Here is a 27912-nt window from a genome sequence, read left to right as displayed (position 1 = left end):
TGCATGATTATGATTACTGTACTTTAATATTTTAAAAAGTTTATGTTTACAGTATGGGTAGGTCTAGGATTAATGCTGTATTTCTCAGTTACAGTGCTACATTTCTTTGAATTGATACAAAGATTTAGGAATCGAGTTAGGAATTGAATACGAAACTATTGTTTTTTTTTTATTTGAGTTGGTATTAAGGCCCCCTTACAGTACAGTGAGTATGTTTTACACAGAGCCCCAGAGTCACCAGAAGAACCAGGATGAAGAGGACAGTCCAAGGGAGTCACCTGTAAGAGGTATGTACTATACTTTACTATTTTGAAAAAGTTTGCTTACTGTATAGTAAGGGCTAAGATTAATGCTGTTTTTCTTTTCTAATAATGATGATCTTGGACTTGGCTAGGTCCATTGTGATGCAATCTGCCTGTAATAATGACTATTGTACCTGGGACCTTGCTCTGGCCATTTTTATACTTTACTTTATCATTTTCAAAAAGTTTATGTTTACAGCTTGGTTAGGGCTAAGATTAATGCTGTATTACTTTTATAATAATGATTGTCTGGGACTTGGCTGGGACCATTGTGATGCATCCTACCTGTAATAATGACTATTGCACCTTGGACCTTGCTCTGGCCATTGTGATGCATCCTACCTGTAATAATGACTATTGCACCTTGGACCTTGCTCTGGCCATTGTGATGCATTCTGCTTGTAATAATGATTTCTGTACTTTATTATTTTTAAAAAGTTTACGTTTACAGTATGGTTAAGGCTAGTATTAATGCTGTATTTCTCAGTTACAGTACAGTGCTGTATTTCTTTGAATTGATACAAAGATTTAGTAATCGAGTTAGGACTATTATTTTCTTTTTTTATTTGAATTGGTATTAAGGCCCCCTTACAGTACAGTGTGTATTTTTTACACAGAGCCCCAGAGGAACCAGGATGAAGCGGACAGTCTCAGGGAGGCACCTGCAAAAAGTATGTACTAAACCAGTGTTGGCTAACCTTGACACTCCAGCTGTTATGGAACTACATAACCCAGCATGCACTGCTACAGTTTTGCTATTAGGGCATGCTAAAACTGTGGCAGGGCATGCTGGGATATATAGTTCCACAACAGCTGGAGTGTCAAGGTTAGCCAACACTGTACTAAACTTTACTATTTTCAAAAAGTTTGTTTACTGTAAAGTAAGGGCTACAGGCCCCCATACACGGTGCGATACAGCAGCCAATCCAACGGATTGGAACGATTTGGCTCCCATAGGGTCGTACATCGCACCTCCAGATCTTTCTGCAGGCTCATTTGATCTGGGGATGGGATATACAATTCCATGCAGCGCTATACAAGTGGGGGAGGGGGGTGCTGGCGCCCCCTATGTGGGGACCGGCCGATATGTCGTTCTTCGGATACCCTGTCGCATTGCAAGGTGCATATTGCACCGTGTATGGGGGACTTAAGATTAATGCTGTATTTCTTTTATAATAATGATTATCTGGGACTTGGCTGGGGCATACTACCTGTAATAATGACAATTGTACCTGGGACCTTGCTCTGGCCATTGTGATGCATCCTGCATGTAATAATGATTACTGTACTTTGGGCCTGATTCAGACCCACTCGCGAGCGGCTGTCCGCTCGCAAGTGGTTCGATGTTATGGACTGAGCATGCGCACGACGGAGGGAGCTCCGTTGTGCGCATGCGCTAGACGCGACGAGCGAAGGAAAGTCCTTCGCTCGTTGTGTCCGATCAAAGGGGGCGTGCTGTCAATGTTGATTGACAGCACGCCCCCTTTGGTGGGCGTGCCGGGGGCGTGCCTCCCTGACGGGGGCGTTCCCACGGGAACGCCTCCCGTCAGAAGCCGGCCCACTGACATCACTAGTGATGTCAGTGGGAGTGATTTTGGCTCTGATAGAGCCAAAATCACTCCGGAGCTTGCGGTTGAAAACCTCAACCGCAGGCTCCGGCTCGCAATTTCGATGGTCGCGATGGTCTCGACCATCGCGGCCATCACAAAGCACGCTCGTATAGCCTGTGGGTGGTGACCCACAGCTATACGAGCGTCCAGGAGGACGCTCCATGAAAATGGAGCCCGGCCCTCATTCAGAGCGTGCGCTCTGCTCAGAGCATACGGCTCTGAATGAGGGCCTTTATTACTTAAAAAAAAGTTTATATTACAGTATTGTTATGGCTAGGAGTAATGTTGTATATCTCAGTTACAGTACAGTGCTGTATTTCTTTGTATTGTTATAGAGAATTACTTTTAAAAATCGAGTTAGGACTATGGTTTTTTTTTTTTTTTCAATTAGTACTAAGGCCCACTTATAGGACAGTATCTATTATTTACACAGAGACATACAGATGCCGCAAATGCCAGAGGACAAAGGGTGAAGCGGATGACTCAAAGGAGAAGCCTGCAGAAGGTATTTACTGTACCTGATTATTTTCAAAGAAGTTATGTCTACAGTATGGTTAGGGCTAGGATTAATTCTATATTTCTCCTGTAATGATGACAATATGGGACCTTGCTCTGGCCATAGTGATGCATCCTGTCTATGTAGCAATAATAATGACATGGGAACTGGGAGGGCCATTGTGATGCATTCTGTTTCTTATAATGACTACTATACAATACATTATTATTAAAAAAAAAAATTATGTTAACAGTATGGTTAGGGCTAGGATTAATGCTGTATTTCTCAGTTACAGTACAGTGCTATATTTATTTGTATTGGTACAGAGATTCGATCGAATCAAGTTAGGACTATGTTTTTTGTTCGAATTGGTTTCATGGCCAACTTACAGTACAGTTTGTATTTTACACAGAGCCTGACAGGCCTGAACAGGAGGAGAAGGCTGATCCTTTGGAGTCACCTAAGATAGGTACTGTATGTACTGTACAGTAGCTGGGGCCATTGTGATACATCCTGTCTTTAATAATGACTACTGTACCTGGGACCTGGCAGAGGCCATTGTGATGTATTCTAGCTTTAATATTGGCTTCTGTATATGTGACCTTGGCCATAGTGATGTATCCTGCCTATAATTAAAAACTATTGTATCTGTGACCTTGCGCTGGTCCTTGTGATGCATTCTGAATGTGGTAATGACACCGGGAGCCCGACACCCGGCTTACCGGGAGTCGGTAAGCTGGGCGCAAACAGCCACGCGCGGGGGGGGGGGGACGGTCTAGGTTAGGGGCTCCAGGGGGTAGCCCCCCCCCCTGGGAGAGTTAGGGTTAGGCTAGGGAAATGGGGGGTTAGGCACCCCCGGGGGCAGGTTAGGGTTAGGCAACCCCCAGGAGACCTAGGGTTAGGCTGCGGGGAGGGGGGGTTAGGTTTAGGCACTTAGAGGGGGGATAGGGTTAGGCACTTGGGGGGAGGTTAGAGTTAGGCACCCCTAAGGGAGGGTTAGGGGAGGGAATTAGGTTAGCGATACTTACCAAAAAGGACGATCGGTATTTTCACCTCTGTCGTGCTGCCGCTGTCGACCGGCGGTAAATCATACCGATTCCCTAAGGTGCACTTAGAGTACAGTGTCTATTCTTTTACACGGAGAGAGACAGCAACCAGAGGAACGAGGATGAAGAGGCCTCTCCAGGGGAGACATCTGCAAAAGGTATGTTCTGTACCTTTTTATTTTCAAACAAATGATGTTTTACAGTATGGTTAGGGCTAAGATTATTGCTGCATTTCTCCTGTAATAATGACAACATGGGACCTGGGTGAGGGGAATCGGTATGTAATACCGCCGGCTGCATGGCCGGCAGTTTGAATCCCAGCAGCGTCAGGCCGACAGAGGAACAGATCCCGGCAGCGGCAGCCCGACAGCGCTGTAAATCCCGATCGTCCCCAGGTAAGCACTAACTAACCTAACCTACCCCCCTAACCCTAACCCTCCCTTAGGGGTGCCTAACCATAACCTCCCCCCCAAGTGCCTTACTCTAACCCCCCTCCAGGTACCTAAACCTAAACCCCCCTTCCCCACTGCCTAAACCTAAGTCCCTCTGGGGGGTGCCTAACCCTAACCTCCCCCTGGGGGTGCCTAACACTAACCCTCCCTCCCCCTAGCCTAACCCTAACCTCCTGGGGGGGTGCCTAACCCTATGTCCCCCCCCGGGAGCCCTAAATCTAACCCTCCCCCCCGCGGCTGTCTGCTCGCGGCGCCCGGCATCCCTTCGATCGGGATGCCAGGCACCGGTCTCACGGCGTCGGTGAAATGAGTGGCGCCTAGATCTAGACGCCGGTCATTTCACCTTCGCCGGGATATGACAGTCGGGAAGCCGGCTGTCAGTATAATGTCAGCCGGCTTCCCGATTGCATCCCGGGTGGGGCTATTGTGATGCATCCTGCCTGTAATAATGACTACCTGGGACCTCTCGAGGATTTATCAGCCCAGGGCTGAAAGTCCAAGGGCTCTGTACCGCATCCCTAGAGGCTTTGGATGTGCGGTAATGGTGTAAAAAATAGAATTAATATTGTTCTGTACAGTGGAACTACAGGTCTCAGTAAGCCGGCACTTGGAGAACCACTGTACAGCATACTGTACATAAGGAAAAAATTATTTAAAAAAACAGCGTTATATTTTATAACTAGATATTAAATGTGTACCTTTAGCTTTCAGCTTCCAATCTTCTAGTGCAGTATTTGTGGATTAGACACAGTAACCTTATACTTTAACAATACTTAATGCTTTGTTAGACTGGAATTTCTTCTGCCGTCACTCAGCTAGGAATAGCAACACTGACCATTGTAACACTTTTGGTTAGCAACAATTTCTCAATTTGGCATTTTAGTTCCAGAACAAGTTACAAATTGATGTATTATGAACTCCAGATAACAGCAGGAAGTAACTCTGTTACGTTTTAATTATACTGTATATGATTTTTATTTCTTTGCTGATTATTCAGGATCCCCAACATATGAAACTGCAATCAAAATGCCTAATGGTGCATACACACGATCAGATTTTTTCTTCAGATATGGACGATAACGATTTAAAAATCGTTCAGTCGTTCATATCTGAAGGAAAATCGTTCATATCTGACATGCCTGAACGATGGACGATCAACGATGCGCGTTCCCGTTTGTCAGATAACGATATCTGACATCTGATGGGTTTGCAGTCAGACTTGGACGATTCCATTCATTTTAATGCAGTCAAAAATCGTTCAATCGTTCAAATCGTTCAAAACTTTGGTCAAATCGTCCAAATCGTTCAAATCGTTTAATCGTTCAGTCGTTCATCTGACAAATCTGACAAGTCTGACAAATCTGACCGTGTGTACGCTCCATAATTCTCTGCCAATAATAGGATATATAAAATTGTGTAGCTAATTCACCCACATACCTCTGCACATTACACAGACAGCACACAACTGAGCATATCTTTCAATTTACTGTGTTACAGTGGTATAATTTATTTTCCCATATTCACGTTGTTATGATGTCTATTTACTAACAAATGGGTATAGCACCAAAACATTTCTCATCACTGCTTATTACGGCATTAAGAAATAGTGTTTTTTGGTTTATTTAGCAAAGATCACTTTGCCGTGACAGTGGCCCTGATAAGTGACTGCTCCGGCAAAGATCTTGGCAGTGAGATTGCATTAAACAAGTGCATTCTGTTTCTGACTGTGGGCCTGATTCAACAAGGATCGCAATTGCAAAGCTGCATGCAGGCATATACTGTAGTGTGTAGTGCATGCAGGCATATACTGTAGTGTGTAGTGCATGCAGACATATACTGTAGTGTGTAGTGCATGCAGGCATATACTGTAGTGTGTAGTGCATGCAGGCAGCTTTGCAATTGCGATCCTTGTAATAATGCAATTGCAGCAGGAGGTGTATGACAAACCCTGTGCTGCATTTGCGATCCCAGCACTGCGACGGAGGTCACAGGCTGGGATCACCATCGCCGATGGTCGCGGAGGTGGATGGCCAGCTGAGTTAGCCTCAGCTTACTCAGCCTGGCTGGCTTGCGAGCTGTGGATCAACACAGATCCTGGGCTGGCCACTCCCGGAAAATTGGGCAGACAAGCCCCCATTTCCGGGAATGGCAGCTGCCCCCGCACCACCCCTTAAATGCCTCTGCCAACCAGGCTGGACTTATTCAGTGCAAAGGTTTGTAGGAGTACATACAGTCTTGCTTATGGCCCAGATATAGCTGGACTGAAGTACCATACACAGAAGGAAGTGTGAGTATCAGCCAATATTCCTACCAATGTTATGTTAGGGGCTGATCCCAATAGAAAGGTTTTGCAATATGTTCCCCATGATACTGCTGCCAATTCGGCTGGTCTAGAATCAACCTACAGTAGGCACAGGATAACATATCACTACAAATGTGCATGAGGATAAAGATGGGCATGCTACTGTGTCCGAATCCCTCATAAAATCTCTAGGTAGGGATCGAGAGCCATATTTAATACTAATATGTTCAGGGTACGTGACAGGCTTGACCCAAATGTAGCTGATGTGATGGCAATGTTATGGGGAGTGAGACTCCAGAAATCAACTAAAAGTATTCTGAATCCTGCAAAACCATTTCAGAATCAACTGCTGGTCATATGCAGATCTACACCAGGAGGTAGGGTCAGTGAGCAACCTCAGCACCAAAACTGTACTTGAAACTAATCCCAACCGCCGGCTTCCCGACTGTCTAATCCCAGCATGAGTCTAAGACAGGGGTCAAGATGCCAATGCCTGTAATTAGACCTACGCCGGGAGCCCGACGCCCGGCATCCCGATCAAAGGTATGCTGGGTGCCGGGGGGGGGGAGGGTTAGGTTTAGGGCTCCCAGGGGGGACTTAGGGTTAGGCACCCCCTTGGAAGTTAGGGTTTGGCTAGGGGAAGGGTGTGTTAGGGTTAGGCACTGCTGGGGGGAGGTTAGGGTTAGGCCCCCCCCCGGGGGACTTAGGACCTCATTCAGAGCCACTCGCAGAATGCGAGCACTCACTCTGAATGAGAGCGACCGCATCTAAAAAATGATCCAGCCTCCTTGCCACTCGCTAGACTGTGGGTTACCACCCACAGCTTGAACGAGCGGCCAGGATGATGGTCGCGATGGTCAAGCTTGCGACGAGACCCTTTAGGTAGGGTCTCATCTGCCGCAAGCCCCAGAGAGCTTTTGGCTCTAATAGAGCCAGAAGCTCTCCCACTGACATCACTGGTGATATTAGTGGGGCCGCCCACAAACGGCAAGCATTCACTTGGGAATGCCTCCATTTGTGAAGCCACCCCCCCGCCACGCCTACAAAACGGGTCGAGCTGTCAATCAACATTGACAGCTGCCCCTTTTGTAGTGAACCCCGGAGCAAGAGACTTTCTCTCTCGCTCCGGGGCTTGCACACGTGCAGTGCAGCCGCTGTGCGTGCGCACAGCCAAACATCGACCCGCTTGCGAGCGGTCAAGCACTTGCGAGTGGGTCTTAATGAGGTCCTTAGGTTCAGGCGATGGGGAAGGGGAGTTAGGTATAGGCACTTAGAGGGGGGTTAAGGTTAGGCACTTGGGGGGGCACTTAGGCACCCCTAAGGGAGGGTTAGAGTTAGGGGGTAGAATTAGGTTAGTTGTACTTATCTTAGGGAAGATCAGGATTTCCTCCTCTGTTGGCCTGCTGTTGTCGGGATTAGAACCGCCAGCCGTGCGGCCGGTGGTAAATCATACCAATTCCCTTGGAGCAGGGTATGGAGCCAGGGTTAATGGGCCATGGGATTCCCCAAAGAAATAACAGGATACATGTACACATCCCTGCTCAGAAAACTCTCTATGCTTTCAGCTACCGAATGAGTGGTGAAAAGTGATACAACAAAGCACACATCAGGCACAAAGACAGCAACAAAACCATGTACAAGGATAAAGACGGTCCCATTCTGAGTCTCAAAGGGATGGCAGCTGCCAGATGTGGCATATAGGAAATGGTCTCAATTGGACTCTGCCATCCCTCAAGCAGTCCAATGAGTAGCTAATGAGTAAACATTGTCACCCAAACTGCAAGGTACGACATATTGTATACCAAAGCACCACGACCATATCACACCATAATAAACCTCATTAGATCAATCCTATCATTGAGTTTTTAAAGTTTGAGGAGGGCTCAGAATCCACAGGCCCAAGTAGGGGGAAAGGATAGGAGTGGGGTGAGGGCAGTCCAAACAAGGTGGGGGGCCTATGTGATAGCCAGCCTTGGAAGATCCACAGCACAACCATGGAAGGAAGAGGGTCCAAAAAAGGAAAGAAAATGGGTGGAAGCCCAGAACACAAGTCAATTCCCTTGCATATACATCAAGAAAGGGCAGGGACCTTATCCCCTTACCCACTTTTAATTCTCGTGGATGCTGCAAACTCCATCAGTGGCTCTAAAGAGTCCACCATTGGTGCAACATTGCATTCACCTTAGACACCTGCACCTTCCTATGGAAGATGCACTGTCTCTTTCTGAACCCTCTCTAAATATGGCCTCTGTGTCTGAGGCTCTGCGCCTGGGAACGCAGCCACTCTCACCGACACGCCCGGAACACTCACGTAACACAGCCATGAAACTGCCTTTATTTGTGTTCACTTCAGGCGACCGCCCAGTCACCACCCAGGAACACCCATGGATTTGACTCATCGTTTCTAAAATCAGCTGTCCTGTATGAACCAGCATCTTTGTGTGTACCCTCTGTTTCAAGCATGCGCAGTATGGGGTTTAGAATAGGCAAAAAGAGGAAACTAAATAAAAGCACAAGATAAGCAAATGAACAGAACATACTTATTCAGTCAGATGTCAGCAACAGCAAAACACCAACAGAAAAGCTCTGCGGTATGGGAAGGTTAGGGTTAAGGGGAGGGTTAGGGTTATAATATTTACATAAATCTGTTGGGATGCCGCTCTCAGGATTCCATGGTGTCCCTCCCCACGGTGACACCTGGTGCCAGGAGGACTGTAGTGCGCTCAGCTCAGCTGCTTGCCAGAATAAAAGGGCATGGCCTTGCAGGTAGGGGCATGACCTCGCAGTTAGGGGGTGTGGCCTCAAAGCCCCAACCCCCATTGTAATCCCTCCGAGGGTCCCGGAGGTGCAGACTACTCCCAGGGACAGTGTCAGCCCCCTCACTGTGTCAGGATTCGCAGGGCACCAGTCAGTGACCTTCACTTCAATACTCAATTTAAATTTCAATGTATTAGTTACTCACTGAAGAGGTGATGTCCACTATAAAAAGATATAAAGTATCAAAAAACAAGGATACCGATGCGGTGCACTGTTCACACAAATAAAATATCACCTTTATTAAATTCCATATAAGATTATAACATAAACATATAACCCAGTGGTTCCCAAATTGTGCGCTACGGCACCCTGGGGTGCCTCAAGACACTTGCAAGGGTGCCTCAGGATGGTGGTCCAGCACCAAATCATATTAGTTATGGTCAATGTAATATAAATATGTGGACAAACAGAATCGCAAACCTGTCCACCACCACATAACTGAGCCTAAGAATGACAGGTAAGCACAATTTACTTCACTTTACTAAAAAAAATTTTTCATTTCTCAATAGACAAAAAGGGAGGTTATGTACAATTAGTCACTAGGTGTATAAGCAGAAAAAAATGTGAATTATTTGCACCTTTGATTTGGTCAGAGTTAATTAATATTTTTACAAGCATTTAAAGAGCAATATTGGTCTCGGTCTGTATTTTTAAGGCTTAATGTACACCTGCAACCGGTACTATTTAAATAGATATAAGGATGTTTAATTTTGAGATCATTGTGGGTATTTAAAACACAATGCATGTTGAAAACATACACATCCAGACATGTGTCAAGTATTAAACAACTTGTGATTATACTGTTAAAATAGAGCTGAATGTATGCTCATACCACTTACATTATATTTTTTAAGAAACATTCACTTGCTCCTTTTTTCTGTTTATTTATGACTAATTGAAAAACTGCAGCAACTATAATATAATCTGTGCTCTAATACAGAGCCGTAACTAGACTTTTTGGTGCCCTGTGCCAGAAAGAGCATTGGCCTCATTTTTCAAATAGGGGCCACATTCAGAGGCGGTCGGAGGATGCAAGCGGTCGCTCAGAAACTGGGCGGCCACTTGCATCCTGACCGCCCGCCTCTGTTGCGGTCGTTAGGCTGTGGGTTAACACCCACAGCTCTAACGACCGCTCGGGTGATGGTCGCGATGGTCATAGACCATCGCGACCATCAGGGCTTACGACGAGACCCTAGGGTAGGGTCTCCCTTGTCGTAAGCCCTGGAGAGCTTCTGGCTCTGTCAGAGCCGGAAGCTCTCCACTGACATCACTAGTGATGTCAGTGGGGCCTCCCCAAAACGGTAGGCGTTCCCATGGGAACGCCTCCGTTTCGGCTGCCACCCCCCCGGCCCGCCTTCCAAACGGGGCGAGCTGTCAATCAACATCGACAGCTCGCCCCCTTTGGATCGAGACCTGCTACGACCGACGCTGTCGGTCATAGCGGGTCTCACGCATGCCCACGACAGCGCCGGTGCCGTCGTGCGCATGCTCTGTGGGGGGCCATCGACCCGGTCCAAGTGCATCGGTGCTTACGACCGGGTCTGAATGACCCCCATAGGGCCTCATTCAGAGGCGGTCGGAGGATGCAAGCGGTCGCTCAGAAACTGGGTGGCCGCTTGCATCCTGACCGCCCGCCTCTGTTTCTGTCGTTAGGCTGTGGGTTTACACCCACAGCTCTAACGACCGCTCCGGTGATGGTCGCGATGGTCAGAGACCATCGCGACCATTGGGGCTTATGACGAGACCCTAGGGTAGGGTCTCACTTGTCAGTGGGGCCTCCCCCCAAACGGTAGGCGTTCCGCCTCCGTTTGGGCTGCCACCCCCCCGGCCCACCTTCCAAACGGGGCGAGCTGTCAATCAACATCAACAGCTCGCCCCCTTTGGAAAGAGACCCGCTACGACCGGCGCTGTCGGTCGTAGCGGGTCTCACGCATGCGCACGAGGGAGCCGGCTCCCTCGTGCGCATACGTACTGGCCAAACATTGAGGCGGCCGTGCGGTCGTAGACCGTACGGCCGCCTCTGAAAAAGGTCCATAATGCACCCAAAAAAGGGTAATGGCCTCATGGGGAATTGCCAGGGAAAAGATAGGGGAGGCCAGGAGATGCTGGGGATAAAATAAGAGGAAGTTACAAGTGAGATTGATAATAAACAGGAAAATTGACAAACTCAAACAGCGCCCCCTGCCCTGCGGTTCCCTGTGCCATGGCACTGGTCGCACTACCTGAGCTGCTTCTTCTGGGATAATCGCATAACCGCAGCCAATATTAGTGGGTACATACTATACTGTAAGATACCTTTAAGAAACTGCTTTTCTTGTGCTCACAGCTAAAGGACTACCTTGAAGCTGCTTATTCTGGGCTAATTGCTAATTATACACCCACAGCTATTCTTTGAGATATACTGTAGAACTACTATGGAGCTATTTACTTTTAAATAATTGATTTGCCTACAGCTAATACAGATGGGGCAGCTTCATTGTTGCTCATAGTGCCTCAAGTCGCGCAATGCGTGGCGTGAGACTCCTTCCCACGGTCGGGGATGAGCAATAGCGTCTCCATTCAATCCAATGGAGATGCACTCCGCCGTGGATGTAGTTATGAGACCGGCAACAATCCCGGCAGGGGATTTAACATAGGCGGCGAAATACCGACACCTATGTTAATCCCGACACCGGGACCCCGTCAGGACGCCTGGACCAATCATCAAGCGCCAGAGGAATGTTACAATGTAGCCACGGATGGGGGGGTTAGATTTAGGCACCCCCCCCGGGGGAAATAAGGGTTAGGCACCCCCTGGGGAGGGTTAGGCTTAGGCTAGGGAAAGGGGGGGTTAGGTTTAGGCACTAGGGGGGAGGTTAGGGTTAGGGCCCCGCAGGAGGGTTTGGTTTAGGGTGTGGGCAGGGGGTTTAGGTTTAGGCAGTAATGAGTGGAGGTTAGGCACTAGGAAGGGTGGTTAGGGTTAGGTACCCCTAAAGGAGGGTTAGGGTGGGGAGAGGGGTTAGGTTACTTACCTCCGCTGTCTGGATTTCCTCCACGTCAGGCTAGCGCTGTCAGGATTTGAACCGGCGGCTACACAGCATTCGAGGACATGAGAGTTCATCTCCATAGGGTTGAATGGAGACGCACTCCTGCAATCGGGGATGCGCCATAGCGCAGCGTGGCTCATAGCGCGTTTTGCGGGCATGTTTGTGCCATGATTGGCAACAAACTAACTGGGTGCATCTCTACTTTCTGAGACTGATACCCATTTTCCACCAACAACCCAGGTCTTACCAGGGTCTTTGGACATGGTTCCAACCCAGGTCAGATCCCGTTTACGCTGCACCTTCTATCCGGGTTATTCCTGGGTCAGCCCTGTTCTCACTGAACCTGAGTCTGCCCTGCTAAACTTGTGAAGTCATAAAAAGTGGAAGGTGACTGCTCCACAGCCACCAATCAGCTATTATTAGGCATGGCCCAGCAGGGCTTGCAACAGAAATCTCGGGGCCCGGTACACTGATATCTCTGGGGGCCCCACCTTCTCACCACCAGCCCCAACCTTGCACCCACACATAACTCCCCTGCATGTATGGTATGTGAAGATTGATAATGTTATCTGAAAGATATGCAAGCCTTTTAATAAAGTAAAATACACTGTGACTTACCACGCTGTCATTGATGATGCAGGCAGGTCTTCTTGATGACAGTGCTGTGGATGCCTCAGGGGTAGGAGGGATGGTGTCTGTAGCCAGCCATCCTTAGTCCTCAGCCCCTCATCACCTTCCTGAAATTCAGCCTCTCATAACCATTCTCAGCCCAAAAGTCCCTTATCACCTTCCTCAGCCTCAGACCCTCATCACCATCCTCAGACAGCCATCACCTTCCTTAGCCCACAACCTCCTTCACCTTCCTCAACCCTTAGCCCAATCACCTTACCCAGCCTTCAGCCCCCTTCACCTTACCCAGCCGTCAGCCCCCTTCACCTCACTCAGCCTTCAACCCCTTTTACCTTACCCAGCCTTCAGCCCCCTTTACCTTACCCAGCCTTCAGCCTCACTCACCTTCCCCAGCTCTCAGCCCCCTTCATCTTCCTCAGCCTTCAGCCCCCTTCACCTTCCCTAGCCCTCAGCCTCCTTCATCTTCCTCTGCCCCCAACCCCTTCCTCTGAGCCCACCCCCATCCTCTGCCCCAGCCCATTCCTGCTCACTCAGCCCCTTCCCCTGCACTCAGCCTCTTCCTCTGCCCCCAGCCCCTTCTTCCGCACTCAGCCCCTTTCTCCGCACACCACCACAGCACAGTCCATCTTGTGTGGCGTGCCTGACCGACAGAGACGATGTACAGCGGCGTGACCTATCACGTCATGCGGCTGTATTGCTTGAAGAGATCATGTCTGGCCCGGGTCGCGTATAAGCCACTGGCAAGTTGAGCCCAGCACTGCCAGAGTACAAAAGAACAGGGCAGCGGATATGGGTATCGGCAGTCACGGCTGGAGCACTAAGTCTGCCATCCGTGGTCCCGCTTTGTGCCTGTCTGGGCCTCGGGCCCTTCTGGACCTCGGGCCCAGTACGGGTGTACCCTTAGTCCCCCCCTGTTGCCGAGCCTGTGGCCCAGGTCGGAAAACCCGGGTTGCGCTATTTACACTGCACAATTACCCAGGTCCATCCTGGGTCCAATGCTGGTAGCTACCTGGGTTGGATTCCCAGGTCACTTGAATGGTACGAATAATTCACATTTATTTCTGCTTATACACCTAGTGAATAATTGTGCATAACCTCCTGTTTTGTCTATGCAGACAGTCCCTGTCACTTATTTTAATTTTTTTATCTTTTATTTTAATATTTCACCTATTTATGGGTATATATGTTTATGTTCTTTTTATATGGAATTTAATAAAGGTTATATTTTATTTGTGTGACCAGTTCACCGCATCATTTTGTTACTTGATCTCTCGTACACTCTGACTGGTGTCTTGATACATCTGTTATACGAATAAGACACAATGGGGTATATTTACTTAAGTGAGAGTATTTAGAAGTGGAGATTCTATTTAACATTTAACTAGCACCTTCTAGAAGATAATAGCCAGAATCTGATTGGTTGCTATGGGCAACATCTCCACTTCTAAAAACTCTCACTTTCGTAAACATACCCCAAAATGTAAAGAACAATATGGCACGCTGCTCCTCTCGGAGCATCTCACCCACACTGGTCGTCTCGTGCTGAGTTGCGTTTAGGTGCTAGGTGTATGAGGACACATCTGTTTATCCATTCTTGCCTACTCACAAATTTTGGGATATTTTGGGAGAGTAGAACCCCCCCAGATCTTGCCCACTTCCCCACTGAAGTAAACAGTCTAGGGGCTTGATTTGAGGAAAATCATATTTGTGGCACCGTTTGCAGCACAATCTTCTGCATCCCCCCATCCCCGCCACCCTCCTGGACATCTTTCCTTCTGAATCTCCCGGAGGGGGCCAAAGAACAGTCGGCACCTATGAGTATATCTATCACATCATGCTTATATATGATTTTTCTTTCTATGCAGAGTTGCCTAAATCCTTAATAAAGGATGTGGTGCCTGGACTACTAAAGAAAGTGTTTCAAGGTACAGTAAGCATTAAGGGATCTATTTGTTAAAAACCTGTGCTAACTAAAAGTCTGTATAGAGCTTCTCTCTGTTGATATGTTTGTATATTGTGGTATATACACAGATGGATTGATAGTAGACAGCAGCGGAACTAGCAATTGAGGCAAAGAGTGCGCTGGTTTGTGCAGTCATACTCCTAATAACACCAGATGCATGTGCTATGGAAACACAATATGGCGCTCAATAAACTCATGGTCAGCAGTCTAATCCTCCACCTTATGCGGCCCATACACGGTGCGATATGTACAATTTATGACGACAGCCGATCCGAAGCCCGACGTATCGGGCGGTCTCCACACATGGAGCAAAGTGGTGGCCGACCTCCCGATATGCCAGCACCTCCCTCCCTCACCCGCATAGCACAACATGGGGACGTACATCGCATCCCCAGATCGGTGCATATGTGCGACCCCACAGGAGCGCGCTCGGGACGATATCATACCCATACACGGTACGATCTAGCAGCTATGTCGTGCCAATACATTGGATCGGCTACTATATTGCACTGTGTATGGCCGGCTTTAGTTTCACCCAGCAAATGACCATAGCTGGCCTGCATGCAGCCCTCGAAAGGGAATAAACAGATTCAAGACAGACCTCTACCTTATTATCTGTAGAATCCTTCAGAGAAAACATGGAAGACATACAGTAGGTAGCGTTGCGCTTTCAACCAAGCGCGTAACATGGGAGTCTACCGGAGGTGGAGTCTCCCATTTTGAGAAATAATTCTCAGCAAAAGGATAGGCAGAGGCTAACCGCTTCTGCGGCTGGTAATGCTTCCCTGGCGTTTTCCATATTACCTCTAAGTGATTCACCAGTTGGTCAGATAACGGAAACACAGCCTCCGCCCCCTTTTCTTCCATGAAATATGCATGTCTGGACTTAGGTGCAGGAGTTACATTCTCCTCAATGATTAGGGCTACCCTCACAGTCCGTATTAGACCTGGAATGTACATTCTTGACTTACCCTCCTGAGAAGGGGGTTCAGAATCAGAATCATTTGGAGGCAGCCCCTCATCAGATGGCACATCATCATCATTATGTACAGTAGACTGTGACGACAGCAAGACCCTTTTTGCCAGTCTGCTGACAGATGCGTCATTCTGCTGTACCTCAATCGCATCTTGTAACACAGCAGGAATTGTATTAACCCACTGGGGGAGCAACAATCGCATGGGTGTAGATGATTGCAGCATCTGAGTGGTGGTGCTGAGCGGCAGAAGTCTGGATGAGCATAACACTGTACACATAACTCTTCAGAGACTATGGCCCTGATTCAGAGGCGCTCGCTATTTGCAAGCGCTTGCTCTGAATCAGGGCGGGCCTTTTTTTTTCCACCAGCCTCCAGGCCACTCACTAAGCTGTGGGTGACCACCCACAGCTGTAGCGGGAGGCCTCGCGATGGTCGTGATTATCGCGACCATCGGGCTTGCAATGAGACCCTTGTGGTAGGGTCTCGTCCACAGCAAGCCCCAGTGAACTTCCTGCTCTAATAGAGCAGGAAGTTCACTACTGACATCACTGGTGATGTCAGTAGGGCCGCCCACAAATGGCAGGAATGCCTCCATTTATCCAGCCACCCCCCCCTGCACGCCTACAAAATGGGGTGAGCTGTCAATCACAATCGACAGCCGCCCCGTCTTGTAGTGAGTCCCGTGGCAAGTGAAAATTCACTCGCTACGTGGCTTGCGCACGCGCAGTGTACACGCAGTGCGTGCGCACTGCCCGGCCATCGAGTCGCTTGCGAGCATTTTGCGCTCACAAGCGGGTCTGAATCAGGCCCTATGTCCCCTGCCCCTAATACAGCTTTACACTTTACAGCACAGCTTATTAGGAACATAATTAATCATATCACTCTCACTGCCAGACATAGTGAAGATGATACCACTCTTTGTTTGTGACTGCGTATAAAATCACAATTGTGATATATACCGCACCCGCACAACACCAGTGCTATGGCTTAAAGTCGCAAAATAGCGAAATAAGTACAGGGATAGCAACAAAGCTGACAGTATAGAGAAAAACTCAGACAGACAGCGCTAGCATACAGTTGCAGACAATGCAGAATAATGACAATACCTGCACTTAAACAGCACTTACTTGGTCAACTACGCAGACTTACCGTCTAGTAGGAAAAAAGTGCTACATACACTGACCACAGCCCAGAGGAGAGGTATGTAAGAAGGACTCCACACCATCCGCCAAGCTCTGCGACTAACAGCCAGGCAAAGGCCGCTGAAGAACCTTTGAGGGGGTGGAGCCAGAAGAAGAAAGCTGTCACACAGAGGCCCGCCAAGGGTTCTCTGGATCAATACTGGTGTCTTGGCGCCAGCGGGGCAGTGCGACTTCCAATGGACTGTCTGCGCTGTTGCAACAGAAGAAAAGTCCCACTGCATGTTCAGTGAACGACTCCGGGCGGGCACCTAACGAAACTGAGGGGCCTCTGGCTGGGGGGCGAGGCATATAGGAGACCCAAGTGCATACTGGGAGAAAAAGTTACTGTGTAAGGTGCCCGGATGACTCTGCATCACCTATACCCCAAGGTCTCCCTGTGGACCTTCTATGGACCCTGAAGTAGAAAGTAGTGATTTAGGTGTATATAAGATCTTAACTGGATTAAAGGCTATGGAACCCCTTAGACCCATCATCCGATATCTCCAACTTTACGGTTAAGCTCCTCTACACTCCAACTGGTTCCACTCCACTGCCTACCAGGCCCCGGCGGCAGTGTTTGTTACAGTCTAGTGTGGACCGCACTACACTGACTTGAAACCAGTGTCATGCACTGCGGCACCCAGGGCACGTGCCCTGTTCAATTCCCCATAGAAACGCCACTGCTTAATTCCCATAGCGGACTACAGTGACTGCGGTAACAGGAGAAATTAGAGGAACCTAGGAGAAATATGTGATTTCTCTGCAGTAGCCCTTTTGTTAAGTAGGAGGCGTCAGAGATAACATTTTCCTTTGGCAAAAAAGGGGTGATTATTGCTTGTACAAATTGTTGGACCAGGTGGATCACCTGAGACCAGGGCTAATTTTTCTGGAAAAATAGGTTCAGGAATTGTGTGTGGAGCTACTGGGTGTTTAGCTATAGAAAAACAGTTATATATATTGTGTATATATGTATATATACATATATATATATATATGGCTGATATTTGCTATCTGTGCATGCGTAAAAGCCACAGTGCGCATGTGCGAACCAGTCACAGCGCTCGGGAAGCGATTGCTCGTTGAACATAGATTGCTCACTAGATTGAGTGACAGGATGAGCCATTTGTGGGTGGTGACAGGTGGTGGCTGAAGGAAACAGGGGTGTGGTGCTGCAAACACAGGCGTGTCTGAGTGTCTCAACGCCATTTCTGGGGTGTAAATAATTAAGACGCAGCGTCATAGTACACGTCACTTGGCTGTTTAACATACAGCAGTGATCGCAGTGCTTGCAGTAGGGTATGGTTAACCACAAGTGCTGCATATACATCCGATGGTTCTCGATGTTACCGATTGTCTTATACACTTCCTGGAGATGACGAGGGTCGCAAAGGTGGGCGTATATGTGCTGCCGGTGGGTGTCTTAAAACATATGGCAAGACATAGTGGGAGTGCTTATGTCTTGCTTGCGATCGCAGGATTTGCATACTCTGGATGTGTACACCTGCGGGAGAAACGCAGCTTTGCGAGTGGGTCTGAATCAGGCCCTGAGTTCCTGCTTGTTCCTGGTGAAAAATTGTCCTGTCTGAGACCATCTGTTAATGTTGCATATGTCCTGTTGGGCCAGCAGTAGCTACTGGTCCCACACTGGAAAGATGACGTGTGCATTAGTGCACAGCAACTCTTAATTAGTAAACCAATTTCAGGATAATTGTAATATTGAGACCACTGAAGGCCTGATTCAGCTTGGATCGCAAAATTGCTAACACAAGCTCCCAGGGGCGGTGATTATGTGCAAAAATGTCATCACAATGCTGCCGCTCGACGAACATAAGGACGCCCACTTGCTGATGCACATATTCATAAGACCGCCCAAACTAGCTAGAACATCGAAGGAATTCTTACCCTCACGCTCCACTGCGGCAGGTCAGACCTTACTCAAAAATTGGTAACTTTTCTGGTCACGTGGAAGGCTGAGGATAATTTATGCACGCCCATGCAACGCCGTTTATATGCACTGACACGCCTGCATTCGCACGACCTCCCCTCCCAGTCACCACCCACAACGCTCAATTCCTGTCAATCTCTTCGATGGGTCTGCATAGTCAGTGCAATCACATGTTATCCCGATTGCAGTGGGACCTTCGCGCTCGTGCATTGCAATTCATGCACAGAAATCAAACTTCGGCTGATTGCATGTGTCTTTGCAACTGTGGGCCTGATTCAGAGCCGCTCGTAAGCGGCCGCTCGTTCGCTCCAAGCGATGTTCGCACATTTGCGCATGCGTATGGGTCATAATGCGCATGCGCCAACCTGTCATTGCAGTTGGAAATCGTGCGCTCGTAAAACAGTGAGGGACTGCTAATTTGAGTGACAGAATGAGGCGTTTGTGGGTGGTAACAGGGGAAGGTGCTTGAAAACGGGGAGTGGAGATCCGAAAGCAGGCGTGCCAAGCGGTCAAAACGGGCGTTTAATGGGTGTGCATAATTAACAAAGCAGCGTCATCGACCACGTCACTTGGTTGTCTTTTAGCCTGAACTACTCGCATGATTGCGGTAGGAAAATCCTACCACAAGAATTCAGACGACTTTCGATGTACTCGCCTAATCTAATAAATAGCGGAGATGATGTATGATGAGAACGCTCGCTCAGACATAGAGGCGTCAACAGACCGCAAAGAGCGAGCGCTCAATTTAAATATCCGGCCCCTTTTTCTGAACGAGCGTCCGCAAATAGTGTCCGGCTATGAATGAGGTCCTGTATAACTTGCTTACTCAACCCATTGAGTCACTTAAAGTGTGAGTGCATTCTATTGCTTATACTTGTCTATTACTTTAGTTTATCGCTCTAATTTCTCTGTGCATGAGTCACATTTAACTTTATCCTATTTTCTATCCAATCCATTTTAGCATCCTGGAAATATGTTCTTATGACCCTTGTTATGAGTCCTATAGCTGCCGGGGTCTCTAGGGCTGTTACTCTCTCCAGTATAGGTAAGCACAGATATCTTACACATAAGCAACGGTCAGGGGCGGATTGGGAAGGTAAACCAGCCATGGAAATTTCTGGTAGCAATCATAATGGTGGCGGGTCTGTGGAGGGGGATGGGATACTCCATCCTCATGGTGCCTGATACTGTGATTCTGAGTCGGATGCAGTCACGGCCTTCCTTGCATCTTTTGCTGCACTTGCACCTGCGACTTTATGCTAATGCTGCTACACAGCCTTTCCCTGGTATACATCCGTGTGTCTTACTGTGCCGCCAATGTGAGCAATTTAGCGTTTCTGTACACTTGCACTTTCAGCAACATGCCCTTGTCGCTCCAGTAACATGCTCATGTTGCTCCAGTAACATGCCCTTGTCTCGCCAGTAACATGCCCTTGTCTCTCCAGTAACATGCCTGTGTCGCTCCAGTAACATGCCTGTGTCGCTCCAGTAACATGCCCATGTCGCTCCAGTAACATGCCCGGGTTGCTCCAGTAACATGCCCGTGTCGCTCCAGTAACATGCCCGTGTCGCTCCAGTAACATGTCCTTGTCTCTAGAGTAACATGCCTGTGTCGCTCAAGTAACATGCCCATGTTGCTCCAGTAACATGCCCGTGTCGCTCCAGTAGCATGCCCTCGTCTCTCCAGTAACATGCTCATTGCTACATCTGCATCAGATTAGCCAGCATTTCTGATGCACTTCTTTGTGTGTGTGTGCCTGAATCTGTACTGCGCCTCTGTACAAACACCATCGGGATGAATGCATGGTGCCACCATTCCACTGCGTCCAACTTCGCCACTGCATCTGACTCCGAATCAGGCCCATTATGCTGTATACTATGCCATAGCGGTGCTTCCTAGATATATTATCTTCAAAAGTGACATGTATAGTTACATAATGTCTATCAGCTGATCCCACTCATATTATATTTATTAAATATATCTTTTCTTGCCACTGCAGCTAATTCAGTGAGACAGGCAGCTAATTCATTTTACTTACTGACTGTCACAGTGCTAGTGTGGTGCAGACAGAAGTGGCAGGCCGCCGACTCCGGTTCTTGGCTGCTATGCTGTGTGTGCTGGCTGCTGTGATGTGAGTGCTGGCTGCTTGTTGTTGCAGAGTGTATATGGAGATGGTCCTGGAGGTGGACAGCGGATGGGCTGGAGGCGGAGTCACCATTAGTGACTGATGGGCTCTGCAAAGGTTTATGGGAGGAGCTGCTGCGGCTGGGCATGCGCAGCAGCTCCCCAGTCACCCATTTTTCATTCGCTGCAGTGAGCTCCTGCGCATACGCAGAAGCTGTATCGCTGCCTGCTCGGAGCTGAGCTCCAATTATAGCAGCCGGGCCAGTGAAGGGGATGGGTGGGTGAAGGGCAACTAACTAAAGGGAACAAATGGACTGGCCCAGCAGGAACCGTCCCGGCGGCCGCATCCACCCCTGGCACCGGGACACCATAATCTACAGTACTTACACAGGGTTTACTAGTTGGAGAGGCTTAAAGTAATGGAGAATTCAAGAGTACTGGGGGTATATTTGCTTAGAATCGAGAATAAACATGCTGGGCATCATTGGGATACGTGAGTGTTTTTCCAAATTGAACTCTCAAATTTACTAAGAATCGTGTTTTTGATGGTCTACGGAATCATGGGCCTGATTCAGAGCCGGACGCTCTGACCAGAGCGCTCGCTCTGAATCAGGGCCGGCCTACCTAAAATTGGAGCGGCCTCCTGGCCACTCGCATAGCTGTGGGTGACCACCCACAGCTTATGCGAGCGGCCAAAATGATGGTCGCGATGGTCAAGACCATCGTGACCATCGGGCTTGCGACGAGACCCTTGCGGTAGGGTCTCGTTGTCCGCAAGCCCTGGAGTGCTTTGGCTCTATCAGAGCCAAAATCACTCCCACTGACATCACTAGTGATGTCAGTGGGGCTTGACCCAGACGGAGGCATTCCCATGGGAACGCCTCCGTCTGGGCAGCCACTCCCGTGGCACGCCCTCCAAAGGGGGCGCCTCCGTCGTGCGCATGTGCATTTGGGTAACATTGACCCGCTTGCGAGCGTACAGCGCTCGTGAGCGGGTCTGAATGAGACCCCATGTTTGATCATGTGCGAGTTCAGTCCTATTGGGCCGAAATGAATGGACCAGCCTGTGAGTAGCGTGTTGTGCAGAAGCACTGCACAGATCAGTGTAATCTGTGCAGTGCTTCTATGTGCTATAAATATTGAAATAAAGGGTTAAAGATTAAGGAAAAGAAAATATGTGGGGTTCCCACCCCCCCTCAATAGCATAATCAGCCCTGGACCGCTGAGCCCGTTCTGGTACAGGAAAATTTAGGGAAAAACCGGCTTGAGGTCCCCCTTAATTCCTATAACCAGCACCACGCCGGATCAGCCGGGGTGGTAATGCCATAGCAGGGAGACATGCAGCATGGGATCCTCCTGCCAAAGCATTTATCAGTCCCAAACTGGTCAGTCCAGGGAGGGCAATCCTCAGAAAGTGGGGACCTCAAACATTAAATGGGACCCCCCCTCTCAAGGATCTCTTCCCTGCACGCATCGAGGCGGGTTGGTACAAGGGTAATGTGTTAAATATAGAAACAAAATTGTTCTTCACAGTAGTACTACATGTCCCAGCCAGCCTACCCTATGGCACTTGTAGAACCACAAGTGCCATAGGCCGCTGGCATTGGATGCAGTCAGGAAGCAGACGGTTGAAATCCAACCGCCGGCTTCCCGACTGTCTAATCCCGACAGGGGACTAATGACAGGCGTCAAAATTACAACGCCTGTCATTATCCCCATGTCTGGAGCCTGACGCCGAATGAAGGTAAGCCGGGCGGCGGGCTCCGACAGCCGCGCTGTGGGGGGGGTTAGGTTTCAGGGCTCCCGGGGGGACTTAGGGTTAGGGTAGGGGAAGGGGGAGGTTAGGGTTAGGCACCCCCCTGGGAGACTTAGGTTTAGGGTGCGGGAACGGGGGGGTTAGGTTTAGGCACTTGGGAGGGTTAGGATTAGGCACTAGGGGGGGAGGTTAGGGTTAGGCACCCTTAAGGGAGGATTAGGGTTAAGGAGGGGGAGGACAGGGGTAGTTTAACTTACCAAAATCCCCGGTCGGCATTTTCACTCCTGCCGGGCTTCTTGCGTCTGGATTTTCATACTGATTCTGCTGGCACCTGTACCCCCACTGCGAAGAATATATATATATATATATATAAAAAACATACATGGACACTGAATTATTTTATCCTTTATTACACATTCATTCGTGCACTCAGCCAATACTCATGCTGAATTCTTACCTACTCCATGGTGCTGGTTGGTCCTCTTCTCCAGTAGGCATCCAGGGACAGGGGCACCAATAGGACCCCATCCATGCGATGTGTAAAGTAAAGTGATCACATGAGCGAGCACTTTACTTAATGCTGGTTATCAGACAGTGCATGTGTGAGTAGTTATCACCGGGGAGGGATCTGGAGGATCCCTATCCCTGTGATTATGAGATATGTAGTCTATAGACAACAATGGCTACCGCTTTGCATTCCAGGGCTTGGTAAATCACAGCCTCCATAGAAACCTGTGGTGGGTGCCATTGCGATTAGAAACAGGGATATCTGCTGTAAAACCCCTGTAATACAATCAGGGGGTACTGACATTTTGAAGGATTTCCCGCAAAATGTGTGTAATGAATATGCCCCTATGTGGGTCCTGGAGAGGAGGGTCCAAATGTAACATCCTATGAGATGCGGACAGTGGTGAGATTTTGGAGATGTTGCCTCGAGTTTTAAAGCGGCAATTTTTTTTAAGGGCAAATCAACCTGATTTTGAGTTTGAAGTAATTTGCCACTTTAAGGGATAAATTTACTAAGATGAGAGTTCTATTTAAGAACTGATGTTTCCCATAGCAACTAATCAGATTTTACTTCTCATTTATCTAGCACCTTCTAAAAGATAATACCTGGAATCTGATTGGTTGCTATTGCAACATCACTTCTTAATAGAACTCCTATCTTAGTAAATTTACCCCTAAATCTCTAGGCTACATTGCCAAAATCTCACTGTTTCCGGCAGTATAGGCTGTTCCTGTCCAAGGTGGATTTAAACAGCTCCTGTATTAAGTGGTCTTCAGCATTTGATTTTTCCATCATCTGTCCCTAATTAAAAGTTATCGTCCCCACTACACTGTGCATTTGTCTGTAGAATTCCCAGTCTCCATAATTCAAGTTGGAACATCCAACATATATGTGTAGAGTCTTACCATGTTTCAGTTCACGCAGACAAAAGTGTTACAACTTGGCATGGTGGCACAGTGGTTAGCATTGCATGCTTCACAACACTTTGGGTTCCCTCTCGACCAAGGCACTATCTATATGGAATTTGTCACTCCATCAAAAACAGGCTCATATGCTCCAGCGGAACAAAACTTACTACTGCAAGCAGCACAGGTGCTGGATGATCTAAATAGCAAAAACAAGTTTATTTCCTAGACAATGTTGGATCATTCAAAAAGACTCAACATGGAGCACAAGAGGAAAACAGACTGCACTTGACTATGGTAATAGTGTTTCTTTCATAAAAGTAGATACAGTGGGCCTGATTCAGAGCTGAATGCTCTGACCAGAGCGCTCGCTCTGAATCAGGGCCCTCCTACCTGTTTAAGGAGCATCCTCATGGACGCTCGCATAGCTGTGGGTTACCACCCACAGCTTATGCGAGCGTCCACGATGATGGTCGCGATGGTCAAGACCATCGCGACCATCGGGCTTGCGACGGAGACCCTGCGGTAGGGTCTCGCTGCCGCAAGCCCTGGAGTGATTTTGGCTCTATCAGTGGGGCCGGCTTCAGACGGTAGGCGTTCCCATGGGAACGCCTCCGTCTGGCAGGCACGCCACCAAAGGGGGCGTGCTGTCAATCAACATCGACAGCACGCCCCAATTGGTGCGAGACCCGGAGCGATAGAGAGCCCGTTGCTCGCCGGGTCTCGCGCATGTGCACGACGGAGCTCCCTCCGTCGTGCGCATGCGCAGTGGGGGAACATCGACCCGCTTGCGAGCGTACTGCCGCTCACGAGCGGGTCTGAATGACCCCCAGTATCTGTTAATGAACACATAAGACATTTAAAATAAATATACAAACAATATTAGCTATGACCAAAAGCATCACAAAAAGCAGATAAGCCATAATGTCTCAGCTCCCCAAACCAGTGCTGACAAAACAATGACAATTATGTACTGTAATTTGGATAATTACTGTATTATTATTAATAATTTTTATATAGCGACACCATAATATGCATCATCTTACAGAGAATAATTATCTGACCTGCGGAGCTTACAATCTATGGGCGGGATGTACTAAAGGTGAAAATGCGGTAAAACCCCAGAAAATGCAGTTTTCTGCGTTTTACCGCATTCCCCAAATGTGGCGTTACCCAATAGAATTTTATGGGCTTCTTAAAGGGACGCTCTCCCTTGGGAGGGATCCGATCTGATCCCTTCCATCACCTCTCGCAGTCCGCGGCCTTCGCCAGAGGGACTGCTGAGCGTTAAACCCAGAAATCCCTCTGTCCGGAGCGATGGCAAAGGACAGCTCTTATCGGGAGAGCTGTTCTTTGCGATCTTCGTCATACATATCGTGGTAATGAACCGAGGTCTGTACCTGAAGACAGGGGGGGATGTACTGCACTGCGGAAGTGATTCTTAGTACATCCCGCCCTATATCTATAGTCACATGAACACACACACTTACTTTTCAGTACATACATCACAAGTCAATGCAGCTGTCAGTAGGTGTTTAGAGTATGGGAGGAAACTTGCACAAACATAAAAAGCCTTAGAAATAAGTATAACATTCCATATGCAGGAAGAATAAAGTATAATTGTGGTGCCCGCAGGAGATTAATTACCTGTATTTTTTTCTAGATTGTACTCCAGGTAACAAGACATGCCCTAATACAGAAGCTAGCAAGACATTCCTGAGTACTTCCAATCTAACGTGTAAGCAATAGTTACCTACACCTACCTATTACCTATTACCTACATTTGTGCTTTACTGCCTACTTTGTATCTGTAACTTATGTATTGTATTTTAATTGATCCCCCCCCCCACTGATCAATGTCTTAACACTGGCGATAACCAAGGGCACTGAGGGGAGGGGGATACTACTTACCTGAGCTTGTTGGAGGGGTCTGGGGGAGGTGGGTCCACCCCCCCCCTCCTTGTTACCTGTCAGCAGCGCCTCTCCTCAGCATTGGGCTGCAGTGGGACTAGTTAGGCTGCTGCCGCTGAGTGCCAGCAGCAATCTCCTCTTTCTGTGCGGGGATGATGAGAAGCGATCACACTGATCTCATCCTTCCTGGATATGGCCCTGGCTGAGGAGCTCACAGCTCTGGCCCTGTTCAGCGTAGGCTGCAATTATTTTTTTTTCTAGTCTTTTTCCTAAGGGAAGGGGGTGTGGGCACGCCTTCCACGACTAAACCACGCCCCCAAAAATTACAGAGGCTCAGACTGTTTCTCCACTGGCCTGGCGATAACACTTTTATCGATGATGCTTATTTAGTTTGCACAATGGCCCTGACTCATGCACGGCTGCAATTTTTTTATTTGTTTTGCAAGTCCGAAAATATGCAAATGCCATTTAATGTGACGCCCACTTTGCAAATCTGAGCAGTGCTCAAGGGCGCTGTGGGATCTCATCTCTCCACCATCGATGTACCATCGATGTACCATCTTTTGCAGCGTCAACTATACGAGCATCACAAAAAGCAGATAAGCAATAATTTCTCACCTCCCCATAGTAGTACTGACCACAAAATTACAATGATATACTGTGATTGGACTAATTACTGTATTATAAATACTTTTTATATAGCGACACCTTGATACAAAGCCTTAGAAATAAATATAATATTCCATAAGCAGGAACCATAAAATATAATAGTGGTTCCCGCAGGAGATTAATTTACCTGTATGTTTCCCTTGCTTGTATTTCAGGTAACCAGACATGCTCTAATACAGTGACATCCCTGAATACTTCCAATATAACGTGTAAGCAAAAGTTACATGTGGTTCTATTACCTACTTTTTAAACTATGCCTTGAATTTTTCTTAATTTGGTTTTCCTCTTATCAATGTCTTAACACTGGTGATTTTTAGCACCCTGCACGAGGCTGGTGTAAGATATTAATGATGATGACGGCGGTGGAGGCAGACATAAGAATAAATAATAAATAACCCTTATGTGTTAGTATTTTAACGGAATTTGAATAAAGACTAATATGTTTTAATATAGGATAGATTAACATTAACTGACAGCTTAGTGCACTGCAAGAATAGCTCTACTTTTTTTCTTCTCCTTTTTTTGCAAACTTATATATATAGAGCTTGTGCTAGCACATCAGCAATAAGGACAAATAAAGGCAAAGCAATTCCGATTGGATGTCACGTCCTTTATTTGCTGTGTCAGAATTGTATATCATAAAATAAATCATAAACATTAGAATACTTGTGCGGGATCACAAACTCTTTTTTTGTATTTCAGGTAACCAGACATGCTCTAATACAGTGACATCCCTGAATACTTCCAATACAACGTGTAAGCAAAAGTTACATGTGGTTCTATTACCTACTTTTTAAACTATGCCTTGAATTTTTCTTAATTTGGTTTTCCTCTTACCAATGTCTTAACACTGGTGATTTTTAGCACCCTGCACGAGGCTGGTGTAAGTCCCGATATTAATGATGATGACGGTGGTGGAGGTAGACATAAGAATAATGGGTGGGATAGGCTTCCACATGCAGACGCCTGGATTTTTAGTACAGAAAGGTGGATTCTCACATTAGCATAAAGAAGTAATTAGGCTCCTGCGGCCGTATGGAAAAGTGTCCACAGATGTGTCCAAATTAGGCCCCAAATGTCCAGCAACAAACAATTCTGTTTTGAGAGGCCTCAGACTCAGATTATAGAGGGGAAGGAGCGACAGGGGTGGTCACCCCAGGACCCCTACACACAGAGGGCCCCCCATACAGGGTCGGTGTGACACTGCCGGGAACAGTGGCACCTGTTCCCGGGTGGAGGCTTAGCTGCGGCAGCAGCACTGCCTGTATGCAGCAGCGCAGCTGTTGTCACA

General features: G+C 47.9%; 1 protein-coding gene across 1 annotated transcript in view; it reads left to right on the top strand.

Moving 5' to 3' along the window:
* LOC148514813 (uncharacterized) overlaps positions 1-27912 on the top strand; it is a 104728-nt gene that overhangs the window by 10923 nt on the left and 65893 nt on the right. The window contains exons 3-12 of the mRNA XM_088480951.1: positions 225-287; positions 920-973; positions 2346-2417; positions 2821-2877; positions 14547-14606; positions 19709-19792; positions 25705-25779; positions 26777-26850; positions 26939-26957; positions 27324-27377. Of these exons, the coding sequence (XP_088337077.1) occupies positions 225-287; positions 920-973; positions 2346-2417; positions 2821-2877; positions 14547-14606; positions 19709-19792; positions 25705-25779; positions 26777-26850; positions 26939-26957; positions 27324-27377 (612 nt within the window). The remainder of the gene's footprint in view (positions 1-224; positions 288-919; positions 974-2345; positions 2418-2820; positions 2878-14546; positions 14607-19708; positions 19793-25704; positions 25780-26776; positions 26851-26938; positions 26958-27323; positions 27378-27912) is intronic.

The sequence above is a fragment of the Taudactylus pleione genome, unplaced genomic scaffold (genome assembly GCF_031769625.1).
Source record: "Taudactylus pleione unplaced genomic scaffold, aTauple2 ptg000258l, whole genome shotgun sequence".
Classification (NCBI taxonomy): domain Eukaryota; kingdom Metazoa; phylum Chordata; class Amphibia; order Anura; family Myobatrachidae; genus Taudactylus; species Taudactylus pleione.
Note: the sequence above shows the minus strand (reverse complement) of the source record. Positions and strands in the feature narration are given on the sequence as shown.